The following is a 12582-nucleotide window of genomic DNA, read 5'->3' as shown; positions in this document are numbered from 1 at the left end:
GTGGCAGGGTTCCTCCAGGTTGGGGCCGGTGGCCGACGCCACTGCTCTTGATGGCTCACGTTCTGTGTGTCGTCCGTCCGTTCTGTTGCTGGAGGTCGTAGGTACTTCTCGAGGGCCACTCTCTGGGCGAGGGGTTGGGGGCACCACCGAGCAGGCCACGATGTCAGGTTCAAGGAGGAGGGGGCAGTGGTGGGGGGGCGGTGGTCAGGAGCCACAGGGCCTGTTTTCCGCCCAGGTAGACAGTGCCACTGTGGTAGGGTGGGGACCCTGCTAAGAGCCACGGCGAGCCACGGCCGGTACCTGAGGCCCGAAACATGCACGGCGCAGGCCGCAGAGAAGTGCTACATTGCTCTGACGGTCGGATGACTGTCCGGTGACCGTGCCTCGCCGAGGGTCTGTGAGTAGTTAGGCTGGATGCCCGCGGGGGCCCAGAGCAGGGACTCCGGCTCTTGCACGGCGGTGCTCACAGCAGCGTTATTTACAGACGGGGGAGACGGCGCAAGCGTCGGGGGATGGATGAACCGATAAACACGGAGTGTCAGGCAGACGTGGAAAGGGAGGCCGTCCCTGCACCTGCGGTGACACGCAGGCTCCGCGAGAAGCCGGGTGCAGGGGACGGGGCTGCGCGAGGTCCGTAGGCCATTGAAGTCCACAGTCCGAAGGTGGACGCGAGGCCACTGGGGTGTGGCAGGGGAAGTGAGAGGTCCGTGGGCGCGGTCCCTGGGGAGGGTGACGGACGGACGGTGATGGGTGCGCAGCAGCAGGGATGGGGCCCAGGAGCAGACGCCGAAACATGGTTTAAATGCCTGAAACTTGATGTTATATAAATGTTACCACAATCAAGAGGATAATGAGGCTGGAGGAAGGGATAAGCCAGTGTGTAGGGTCACCCCAGCCTGGGTGGTCTCGAGCCTTCTTTCCACGGGGAAGGTTGGTGGCCTGGCGGGCAGTGACGTCACCCTGGGCCTGAGAGCTGCTGGCGGTGGGGTGCGGGGGGAGGAGGTTGACCTGGGGCCGCTGCGGTGGGAATGAGGCTGCACCAGGGCCCAGGCCCTGAGAGAAAACGGGCATCCCCTTCTTGGAGGAGGGGAAGGAAAGGCGTAGCCGTTTGCCGTCTTTCCACGTGGCCTTGTCCGAGAAGCAGGAACAGTGAGCGAAGGCAGGTGGTGCTGTGTGACCCCGAGTCAGTGACTTAACCTCTCTGAACCTGGCTTGTCCACTTTTAAAAAATAGGGCTCTTTTGGGGCACCTGGCTGACCCTTTCCATCTCAGGGTTGTGAGTTCGAGCCCCATGCTGAGCGTAGCAATCACTTAAAGATAGGGTCTTTTTTTTAAAAATGGGGCTCAGGGCACCTGGGTTGGGGCCTCTGACTCTTGGTTTCGGGTCCGGTCATGATCTCAGGGTCAGGGAATCGAGCTGTGTTGGGCTCTGTGCCCGGAGTGGAGTCTCCTTGGGATTCCCCCCCCACCACCACCTCCCTCTGCTCCTCCCGCTCATACGTGCGGTCTGTCTCTCTCTCGGATAAATACATCTTTAAAAAAGCAGGGCTCCCCCTGGTTCTGTTTAGCTGATGAGGGTCCAGAGAGGTTCATCTGGGACATAAATGTGAAACTTCCTCCATGTGAAGAACATCCCTTTGCTGTTTGTAGCATCTCACAAAGTTCAGGTATGAAGCACAAATTCAGGTGCCGGGGCCACAGGACACAGAGGATGAGGCCCCGGCCCCAGGGAGGGGTCGCTGGGGGACGTGGGTCGGATGCAGGTCTGACCATCGTCGCGGCAGGGGCTGTGGGCCAGGCTAGGGCCGCAGAGCCCTCCTCCCCCCAGCCCGCACCAGGGGGACAACTCCCAAGACCCCAGTCATCCCACGAGTGTTTTTCGGGGGTCCCCTCCCTGTACAGCTCTAGATGGACGTGGGGGTCCACCCAGGCTGGCTGCCGTGCTCCCTGCGGCGTGTGTGTGGTGGGGGACACGGACGGTAGCACACGGCCCAGCAGTGAATAGGAAGCTTTCGTATTGAGTAAATGCAGTGACGGTCGTCACAGGTTGGCCTGGCTATTTCTGATAGTGTTTCAGGGAAAAAAGGGAAAAAATAAATCACTCTGCAGACTTCAGTTTCCCCATTTGTGAAAGAAGTAGATGGAATTAGAATTCTTTGCTATCCAGTGTCTTTGCCATTTGCCCTGGGTCACTTTTTAAGTGTAAAGTAATTGAAATAATCAAATGAAAAATTCGGTTCCTCAGCGGAACCGGCTGCATTTCCAGTGCTGGGAAGTCACATGTGAAAACAGGTGGCAGTTCCTCAAAAAATTAAAAATACTAATGCCACGTGACCCCGAGATCCCGGAAGAACTGGAATCAGGGTCTCCAGATCTCGCACACCTGTGTTCCCAGCGGCGCTAGTCACCAGAGCTGAAACACAGGAGCGCCCCAGGTGTCGATGGAGGGACTGATACGCAGAAGGGACTCTGAGCCTTAAAAGGACGTGCTGACACTCGCTACAGTGTGCAGGAGCCCTGAGGACGTGATGTTAGGGGAGATAAGCCAGCCCCCGAGGATAAACACTGGAAGATTCCTCTACATGGGGATCCCTGAGCCTGCAGATGAGAAGGTAGAATGGGGAGGGGGGTGAGGAGTTGGTGTTTGATGGGGAGAGAGTTTCACTTTTGCAAGACAGCGTTCTGGAGACGGGCTGCACAACAGTGTGAATGTCCTTCATGCCACGGGACTGCGCACTTAACGTGGGTGATGGTGAATTTCACGTTACGTGTATTTTAGCACAATTAACACAGTAGTCCCCGTGGCCGCCGTATCAGGCAGCGCGGGCCTGGGGTCCTTCCATCCTGGAAGTTCTCTGGGACGTGTTGGGGGAGACGGTCTCTGCTGTCCCTGCCAGGTGGCCAGAGCAGCCGGGTCCCGGGTGGCTCTCCGTGGAATGCAAGGGTTCAGAGAAATCATCTGGGGCAGGTTGGCCTGATGGGGCCTCAGCTTCTCCCGTGGTTGGGTGGGCGGGGTCCTGCCTCCTGGCCAGGCAGAGCAGTTGCGCTGGTATCTCCACTGGCCGGGAGAGAAGGGGTTTGCAGGAGGGGACCCTCACCTGTGCAAAGGCCAGGCCCTTCCATCGGTGATGGGGGGGGTGGGGGGAAGAATGGGGCTCGTCGCGTTTTTGTGATTATTTCTGAAGCAGGCGCTGGTGGCAGGATGTTTGCTTTGTGGTTTGAGTTTCTGCCTGGGCAGGGGGCGGGTCGCTGGAGCCGAGGAGGGAGGGGATGAGGGCTGGATGTGGGAGTGGGCGGAGCCAGTGCAGGCCCCCGACCAGACCCAGGGGCAGCTGGAAGCAATTTTCGGTCACGTGGGGCCGGGCCGAGCCGCTGGCCTGCAAGACAAGGCCCCATGTCTGTGTCCAGGAAGCAGCCCCACGGCCACATGTTCAAGGCCAGCTGCTGCGCTGGTCTTTGTTTATTTAAAGATGCTGGAGCTGGGGACAGTCTTTCTGAAGAGGGGGCAGAGGCAGATGCCTTCCGGGTGCTGCTGGGAGGAGACCCCATGGCTGTCCTCGCTGCCTCCTGGGTCGCTCGCCTTTCCCTGGCCTGGGAGTGCTGTGGGCAGCAGGAACCCGTGGGCTCTGTTACTGCTCGGTCCCCGATTCCGTGAAGGGGGAGTCACGGCGCTTTGTCCGGCTGAGAAAACGGGGACGTCGAGCGACGTTGTTCAGAGAAACCACCCACGCTCCGATTGCTGGAGTCTGTCAGCTCATCATCCCGGCCGCGGAAGGAGAGGGTGCTGGACCCCGCGGTCACCTCCCTCTGACACTTCCACAAAGCAGAGGTGCGGCCACCTAGGTGCGAGCCGGTTGGGCCCACTGGGGTTTGGCACTGGGGTTTGGTGGCCGGGGAGAGTCTGGTCACTTCCCCAGGAAGTGGAAACCCCCGTGTCCCGTGTCCTGTGCGTGAACCCTGCCCACCCCCCACCCCGCCCCAGCGCACACTTGGGAGCCGGGTTCCGAGGCTGATGCCCAGGGAACCAGCCAGCCCCTCCCCGGGGGGGGCCCTGGGAGATGTTAGGATGCACCGTGTGCGTTCCTGGGAGGGGGAGGGAGCTGACCGTCTTCCTCAGTGGTCGGGGACTGGCAAGGCCACAGGGGGACTGAGAGGCTGGCCAAGGAGAGGTGTGGGCAGGCGTGTGTGGTGTGTCTAGGGGTACTCTGGGTCATGGCCGATGTGCTCCTGGCAGACCCTGGGAGGGACCCACGCTGTTCTGAGCACCCTGACCAGCTCCACTGGGGGAGTGGCCCTCAGGTCCCCACTGGGTGCCTCTGGCCACTCCTTCTCCAGGCCTCTGACCTGGGTGTGCAGACTCTTCAGGGCAGGAAGGGAGGGAGGTTCTGATCTGCAAACTGCAGAGGCTTGAGTTATTTCTAGAAGCTCGGTCCTGCCTGCCTGTCCGCAGACCTGGAAGCAAAAACTGGAGGTGTAGGGCACACAGGTGCTGGGCAGAGAGAAGGACCCCCCCCCCCGGGTGGGGGTCGGGGAGCTGCCCCAGAGCCCCATCTCCCTGCTGTTGCCTGGGAACCACGGAGCCCAGGAGGGGCATACTCTGTCCTGGTCTATTTACGGGGACCCAGGACTGAACACACCTCACCCGGGAGCTGCAGGATGATAGTTGGGTGTTCTCCTTCGTCCTGGCTCACGGGCGGGCCCCACCGCTCAGCTCTTTGGCCCTGAGGGTCCTGAGGCCTGTGGGAGCCTGTTTGAGCCCGTGATGGAGGTGGACACGGCCCACCCGGGTGCCCTGGGGCAGGGTGGAGGCTGGGAAGAGGAGGGCTGGGGTCAGCTCTGCCTTGGAGCTGAGGGAAGGAACCTGCTAGTAGGCAGGGGCTGGGGAGGGGTGGGGCTCTGCAGGTGTTGTGGTGGGGGGCCTTTAGGTCTGGGGTCTTCTGCAGGGGTCTCCTGGGCTATTGAGCCTCAGTTTTCCCGCTTGAGAAATGGGGGTGGTGGTCGGTGCTTTGCAGATGCCTGTGTCAGACCCCCTGACGCGCCCCCCCCCCGTTCTGCCCACAGCCCCCGAGGCGGCTCCTGGCTGCGTTGGCGACATGGCTGAGACCCCCAGAGACGCCGGGCTGAAGCAGGCACCCGCGCCCCGCAACGAGAAGGCCCCCGCGGACTTCGGCTACGTGGGGATCGACTCCATCCTGGAGCAGATGCGCAGGAAGGCCATGAAGCAGGGCTTCGAGTTCAACATCATGGTGGTCGGTGAGTGCGCGCCCCACGCTGGGACCCCAGGCCGCGGGCTCTCAGTCCGCTCCTCGGAAGACAGGGGTGTGCTCCCGCGTGCGCCCGTGTGTCTGCCAGGAGGGCAGCAGCTCGCTGACCAGCAGCCTCACCCCCTGCCCTCTCCGGGGCTCCATCCTGGACTTCCAGTGACGGGGCCGGCCCCCCACGGCCAGGAGGCCTTGCTGGAGGCTTCCTGGTGGCCCCAGGAGAGCTGGATGGGCCCCAGAGCAGGTCACGGATAAGCCCAGCCTGATCCTGGTTGGGGGCCAGACGTGGCGGTGCACTGGGCCGCCTCTTGTTCCTGAAGTCCTTGGGGCCCCATTCGGTCCTCGCAGACGCCCTGTCAAAAGGGTGTCCCACTCTGCAGGCGACAGTGAGGCCCAGAGGGCCTGGCACGGTCTCTGCTCACAGGGCGGGGAGACCAAAGCTCTGTTCCCTGGGCCAGGCGGGCGTCTGTTTGGGGGTCTGCGGACCCAGCATGGAATCCCGGCCTCACCCCCCCACTCAGTGGTGTGGTGCTGGTCCTCCCTTCCCCGGGGCTTACTCATCTGTAAGATGGGACCCCCGGGAGGGGCAGATCCGATGCCATGTGTTGCTCCTGCGTGGCCGTGGGCACCGGAGGAGTGGCAGTTGCAGAAGCAGCAGCGGGGGGCGGGGGAGGGGAGGACGATAATCCCAGACGGTTTGCGTCTCCCAGACACCAGGCACGGTGGCCGGGCTCGCTGGCCTGACTTGGCAGGGACGCAGACAGGTGGGCGGAGGGGGGCGTGGACGGCTGGGCCCAGGGGTTCCCGACGTCCACCTACGGCATTCTGGGAACTCCCGCTTTTTCTTGACAGGTTATCAAAGTCAGAAAATCGGTATAATTTAATTCTATAAAATATGTGGGCTAGTGTGGCATAGAGCAGCTCAGGGATGGGGCGAGGTGCTAGGGCTCCACGTGCGGGGTCGTGCCTGTGAGGTGCTCCCGGTGTGGACCCTGAGGTGGAAGGTTGTTTCGGGGCCCTGGATCAGGCTGTGGGGTTCCCATCCCCGCATTGGGCTCTGTGCCTGTTTCCTCCTCTGTCGGGCGGGATGACAGTGGCCCCTGGGCAGGCGAGGGCGTTACACAGCCTCCCTGAGGACAGCAGCTGGCGCATGAGTGGGGAGCACTGTGAGCAGAGCCCGGGGTCTGTGGCAGCGGCTGCAAGGCCAGCCCCCCTCCCCCCACCATGCCCTCTGCCTTCTGCCCTCCTGCTGTAGGCGGGCCTCAGGTGATGTGAGGATTGGAAACAGCGAGGCCAGGAGTGTTTCTGGGGCCCAGGGGTCTGGGAGCCCCATAGGGGGCGACCTGAAGCCCCGGGGGCTCCCTCGACCGCCAGGATCTGTGGACATGGGCACTGGCCAGTGGCTGTTCCTGTTCCTGGGGGCGAGACCCAGCTGCCCGCCATCTGGCTGCCCCCCAGCCCCGTCCTGCCCCAGCAGGAACTGACCAAGTGGCTTCTCACTGAGCCCTGTGGTCGCTCAGCTACAGGCTTGAATGCTGAGTGTGCTGGCGGTTCTAACCTAGATGACCCCGGAAACCAGGCAGAACCCTGCAGTGCGGCGGCCTAACGCGGTTAGACTGTGGCAGGTTTGCAGAGCCTCCCTCTTGTGGTCCTGGGGCTCTGTGGAGCTTTTCCTTCAAACCTCATGACCTCGGTGTGTCCAGCTGTGAAGAGGAAAGCTGCATCAGGGGGCCCAGCTCCCCCACTTGGCCTCCCCAGTGCTGCTCTGCCTCTCAGCTCCTCTGGGGGGCCCTCTGGGTCCTGCCCCAGGACAAGGCACCACTGCCTGGGCATCCCAGCCCTTCCTGCCTCTTGTCCTCCCCTGACTTGGGGCCCTTACTGAGGGGGGCTGAGGGACAGTGCCCAGGTACTGCCGACCCACCGGGCCCACTGACCGGCTTCCATCCTCTCCCCAGGGCAGAGCGGCTTGGGGAAGTCCACCTTGATCAACACCCTTTTCAAGTCCAAAATCAGCCGGAAGTCGGTGCAGCCCACCTCGGAGGAACGCATCCCCAAGACCATTGAGATCAAGTCCATCACGCACGGTGGGTGCCGGGGTGGGGCTGGGGGTGTCGACATGGGGTGTGGGGTACTGCGTCCTGAGTGGCCAGGTTGAAAGTCCAGGTCAGGGATGCTCTCCGGGAGCCCTGTAGGCCCTGGTTGGAGGGAGCCCCCTGGAGACAACTGAAGTTTTACAGCAAAACCCATGGGTAGGAGCTGCCCGTCAGTGGTCACCAGGCCCTGCCGGAGGTGGTCCTCCCTGTGCATCACCTGGGGGATCGTCGCAGGTCCCCGGGGGGCACCCCAAACGGGCCTTGGTGGGGCCGGGCTGGTCAGGTTCCTCCCAGGCAGGACCCAGCCTACCCCAGGTTGTCTGTGGCGGTCCAGGGTCTCCCCCTGAGCTTGGTGGGCTCTGTGATTCTGCAGATATTGAGGAGAAGGGCGTCCGCATGAAGCTCACGGTCATCGACACGCCGGGCTTTGGGGACCACATCAACAATGAGAACTGGTGAGGACCCCTGGGGCTGCCACTGCTGGAGGAGCACCCTGACGGCCGCCGGGGCCTGTCTCGCGGCCTGCTCCGCTGCTGAACCCTCAGCGGCCCCCAGATCCTGGGCCAGCGTGCAGTTCCCCTGAGACTCGTGACCCCCGCACCTGCTGGCGTCAAGGGTCAGCACGGGAGGCTGGCTGGGGAGCTCTCGGGGAGGCTGCGGTCTCTGCTCAGATGGCCCCGCAGCCCAGGCCCTCGCACCGGCAGGCTGAGGACGGGGCTGGGATGCGGGGGGAGAGCGGGCAGGAGCCGTGCCCTGGGGGCGGGCTGACAGGGCCTGTGCCGGCAGCTGGCAGCCGATCATGAAGTTCATCAACGACCAGTACGAGAAGTACCTGCAGGAGGAGGTCAACATCAACCGGAAGAAGCGCATCCCGGACACACGCGTGCACTGCTGCCTCTACTTCATCCCTGCCACCGGCCACTCGTGAGTCCCCGCGGAGCCCGGGCCGTGTCCGTGACTGCCCCTGTCGCTGTGCGGGAAGAGCGGATGCAGCTCTGCTCCCAGTGGAGGACAGTGGCCGCCACTCGGGGTCCTTGCGGTGCTGTCCCCATGCCCTCCCAGGACGGGCTTCCGGTTGGGGGCGGTAGCACACTGGAGCCAGTGGGCCAGGCTCTGGGGGCACCCTGGGCAGTAGCCTGTCCTGGAGCCCTGGCTGGGTAGGCCCAGAGCTGCTGGGGCCTTCCTTCCCCTCCTCCCTCCTCTCCCCTCCGAGGGACCCCTCACCCAGGACGGGGCTCAGAGCCCGCGTCACACCCCGTGCTTCTGTCAGGTAAATGCCCTCTTCCTCTTTCCTGTCCCTTGTGTCCCTTCTTTCTGGCGAATGTCCCTTCCTCTTTCCTGTCCCTTGCTTAGGGTTTGGCCAGCCATGGCCTTACCCGTGTGTCCACACCCGGGAGCCCCCATGGGCACCTGAGGGCCCTTTCTCAGCTGGAGGCAGCCCTTCCTGCCTCGTTCTGTTGCCGTCCGTCCGTCCGTCCGTCCCCCTCGGCCCGTTGCTCACCCACACCATTCTGCTTCAGCCTCAGGCCCCTGGACATCGAGTTCATGAAGCGCCTCAGCAAAGTCGTCAACATCGTCCCTGTCATCGCCAAGGCCGACACGCTGACCCTGGAGGAGAGGGTCTACTTCAAACAGCGGGTAGGGCTCTCCACCTCCAGCCAGGCTGTCGGACGCAACCCGCCAGGCCTTCCTCGGGCGAGAGCAAGCCCAGGGCGGGCGGTGTTAGGTGGCCGTGTCCTCCTCGCTGCCGCGGTCCCACTCCAGGCCGCCGTCTCCGCAGGAAGGCGCGCCCGGCCTGCGGCATCCTGACAGGCCGCACGTCAGAGCCACCCGGGGAGCCGGGAGATCGAGGCTCCTGGGCCCCACGGAGCCTCCACCCCCAGTGGGCATGAGCGGGGAGGCCCCTTGGTCTCATCCCCAGAGCGCTGGCCGTGCTCATCCGTGGCCCCGGGTGCGGGGCTTTTCCCAGCGGGCTGAGGGGAGGGCGGTGCCCTCGCCGTGGGCGCGTCTGCCGGAGGGAGCGGGCCGCTGGGGGTCGGTGCTGGGGGCAGAAGTGACGGGCGTGTGCGGCATATCCGCGTGTGGGGGAGCCGGGGCAGCAAACAGTGGGGACAGTCGGACACAGGCAGGTGCACGCCGGGCTGCGGGGTCCCGGGCAGCATCTAGGCCCCGCCATGACAGAGGGTTTCCAGGTGGAGCCCGAGGGACAGCTCGCCATCCCTGAGCTGCTGTCTCCGGGTCGTGCTGGCCTACAGAGGGAGGACAGGGAGACGCTCGGGACTCAGGTGGCTGCACCTGTCTCCCGGCGGGCCTGCAGCTCCCCCTCCTCCACTCGGGAGGCTCGAGAACTGGAGTATGAGGGTCACCAGCCCCGTAGAGCCTGCCCTTGACCCCAGGCTGGGCCCCCTCACTTTCTGGAGGTCACAGTGCGGGCCGATCCCGGTGGGTCAGTCCAGCCTGCTGTGCGGACGGCACCCACATCTCTCCCCTCCGGATCCCCAGATCACCGCGGACCTGCTGTCCAACGGCATCGACGTGTACCCCCAGAAGGAGTTTGACGAGGACCCGGAGGACCGGCTGGTGAATGAGAAGTTCCGAGTGAGTGCATTGGCCGTTCCCGGAGGCCCCTCGGTTCCTGCTAGAGGCCATGGCAGGGTCTTCCGTACTGCTCCCGTGGGACTGGGGAAGCGAGTGGGATGGCCCTGAGCCATGGGAACGTGTTCACCTCTGGGCCGGAAGGAGTCAGAGCCCAAGTGTTCACATGGGGCTCTCTCGGGCCAAGGGTCTCCGTTCTTGGGGGCCCCGGGCTCAGGGCAGCTCCTCCCCGGGGCCCAGGAAGTGCACTGGCCTTTGCACACACGTGACCCGTGCTGCCTGTCCTTCCCCCAGGAGATGATCCCGTTTGCCGTGGTGGGCAGTGACCACGAGTACCAAGTGAACGGGAAGAGGATCCTTGGCAGAAAAACCAAATGGGGCACCATCGAAGGTAATTGTCAAGCTGCTGGGGTCTCCAGACCAGAAAACTCGAGCCTCTTCCGCCAGCCTAGAGCTTGGGCACCCAGGCCCCAGCTGGGTGCTCCTGGGGCCTCATCTGCGGCATCGCCGCACTCAGCCGCCGGGAGGGGGCCAGTGGCTTGTCTGGGGCCCGTGGCCGTTAGCTGATGAAGCTGTGCCTTCACCCCGATCTCCCAGGGGACAGGGAAGTATCCAGAGAGGAAAGGAAGGAGCCCTGAGGGGTCCTGCCGAGTTCTGGGTTTTGGTGTTTCATAGCCATGCTTTGTGACCCTGGGCAAGTTGCTCCTCCTCTCTGGGCCTAGGACAGTGCTGGGAATAGCGCTGTGAGAACAGCTGTGAGAACCAGATGGCGCGCCCCCTGCCGAGGTTTCCGGGACCCCCACATCTTGGTGTCCTGCGGCTGCTGTAACGGATGAGCTGTGACTGGGTGGCTTGAAACAGAAATGTCTTCTCCTGGTTCTGGAGGCCAGAAGTCAAGGCATCAGCACGGCTGGTTCCTTTCAGAGGCCCTGAGGGAGAACGTGTTCCAGGCCCCTCTCCTGGTGGCTGTCAGCCATCCTCCGCGTCCCTTGGGCGGTCTGCAGTCCCTGCTCAGCCTCGGACTGTGTCTCTGTCTCTTCCTCAGGAGGCCATCTGCCTGTCATTGGCTTAGTTTCCCCTGAAATCCACGGTGATCCCTTCTTAGGGTCTTTACCTTAATTACATCTTCAAAAAAAAAAAAAACTCTCCAAGTTGCCCCCATTCACAGGTGCCGAGGGCGTCGGCTGTTGGACATGGTTTGGGGGACGCGGTTGAACCCCCTTTGGGTGGTGGCGCCCGCGGCAGGCTGCCCTGAGCACCGCTTCACCCTCCGCTCTGTCCGTCTCCCTCTGTAGCTCAGAGGATGCAGAATAGACAGGTTCGAAGGTCCACGTTGTCTTTGCTCCCGTGGCTGAGGGCCCTGCGTGGACAGGTCTGGAAGGCGCTCACCAGCCGCCGGGCCCCTGTCTCCCACCCCCCGCCTCCGTGACACCGGGCGAGTCCCTCGATCCCTCAGGCCTCAGTCCTCATCTTCACCATCCTTAAGATGGGTGCTGTGTGTCAGGACCTTAACAGAATGACGGACTGTCTCAGACTTGTGAAACTTTGGGGCAGCAAACGCCCTTAAGAAAGGGATCCTCGTGACCCGGGACAGGGAGCTCCCTCCCTCTGTGCCTGCTCATTTACATACATTATTCCTCTGCGTGCTTAACTCCCCCTGCCACTCCCACCCCTGCGGTTGACCCTGCGCCCTCCTGCAGAGAGGACCAGGCTGTGGCACCCAGGGGTTCACCCCTGCCCTGCTGAAGCCTGGGCAAGGCGTGGAGCGGCCCACAGACCCGCCGCGGGCTGTTTTCCAGCGTCTGGATCTGCGCTTCCGCTGCCCTCCCCTCCTATAGGGGTGTCTCTGCGGCCGCTCAGCTCCCGGCCACGCGGGCGGCCACGCGGGCGGTCTCGTGGGCGGTCTCTCCGTCAGGCTTACCTGGGCGCATCCTGCCTCGGCTCTACCCTGTGCTCTTCAGGAACTGAAGGCTCAGGTCCCCATTCTAGAGGGTGGAGAAGTGTGGGATCAGAAGGGCCCATGGGGACTGGGGACACCGGACTGGGTTGGGGGCTGCCCAGGGCTGGACACGCCTCTGCTGCCCCCTGGTGGCCAACTCCGGCCCACAGGCTCATCTTGGGGTTGTGAGAAATGGCCCTGTGGTCCCTATAGAAGGTGGTGGGTCTCCCGCAGCCTTCCTGAGCGCCCCGGAGATTTCTGCGCCCCCCCCCCCCGCGTCCACACAGCCGGACCCCGCACTGAGCTAGCGGCTCTTCCTTTCCTGGGCCTTGCCTGCTCGTAACTGACCCGAGGACGGGCTGCTCTGTGCTCTTCCCAGGCCAGCCTGGTTAACGTGCCCTCTGTCCTCCTCCTTGGCCCCCAGTCCCTGGTCCTGTTTCTTTGATCCTGGTTTTCGCCGTCCTGAGACGGTGCACCCACCCTCGGAAACTGCCTGGCGTGTTCAGGAGGAGGGTGGGGTGTGAGAGAGCGCGTGGTTAGCTCATCGGAGGTGGGTGGCGTTGGAGTCCCACCTTGCAGAGGAGGAAACTGAGGGTCAGAGAGGCCAGGAGAGGCAGCAGCCACCCGCGCACACTCCCAGCCGCGGGGCTCCCATTTTCCCGCCAGCTCTCTCCACTTCACGTCCGTAGCAGTG

General features: G+C 63.5%; 1 protein-coding gene across 4 annotated transcripts in view; it reads left to right on the top strand.

Moving 5' to 3' along the window:
- SEPTIN9 (septin 9) overlaps positions 1-12582 on the top strand; it is a 143206-nt gene that overhangs the window by 127039 nt on the left and 3585 nt on the right. For all 4 annotated transcript variants that reach the window (XM_044247342.1, XM_044247344.1, XM_044247343.1 and 1 more), the window contains 7 exons: positions 5062-5253; positions 7217-7345; positions 7728-7809; positions 8141-8278; positions 8875-8992; positions 9857-9952; positions 10244-10340. In XM_044247342.1, coding sequence (XP_044103277.1) covers positions 5062-5253; positions 7217-7345; positions 7728-7809; positions 8141-8278; positions 8875-8992; positions 9857-9952; positions 10244-10340 — 852 coding nt within the window. The remainder of the gene's footprint in view (positions 1-5061; positions 5254-7216; positions 7346-7727; positions 7810-8140; positions 8279-8874; positions 8993-9856; positions 9953-10243; positions 10341-12582) is intronic.

Source organism: Neovison vison, chromosome 5 (genome assembly GCF_020171115.1).
Source record: "Neovison vison isolate M4711 chromosome 5, ASM_NN_V1, whole genome shotgun sequence".
NCBI classification, from domain to species: domain Eukaryota; kingdom Metazoa; phylum Chordata; class Mammalia; order Carnivora; family Mustelidae; genus Neogale; species Neogale vison.
This window is presented reverse-complemented; position numbering and strand designations above follow the sequence as displayed.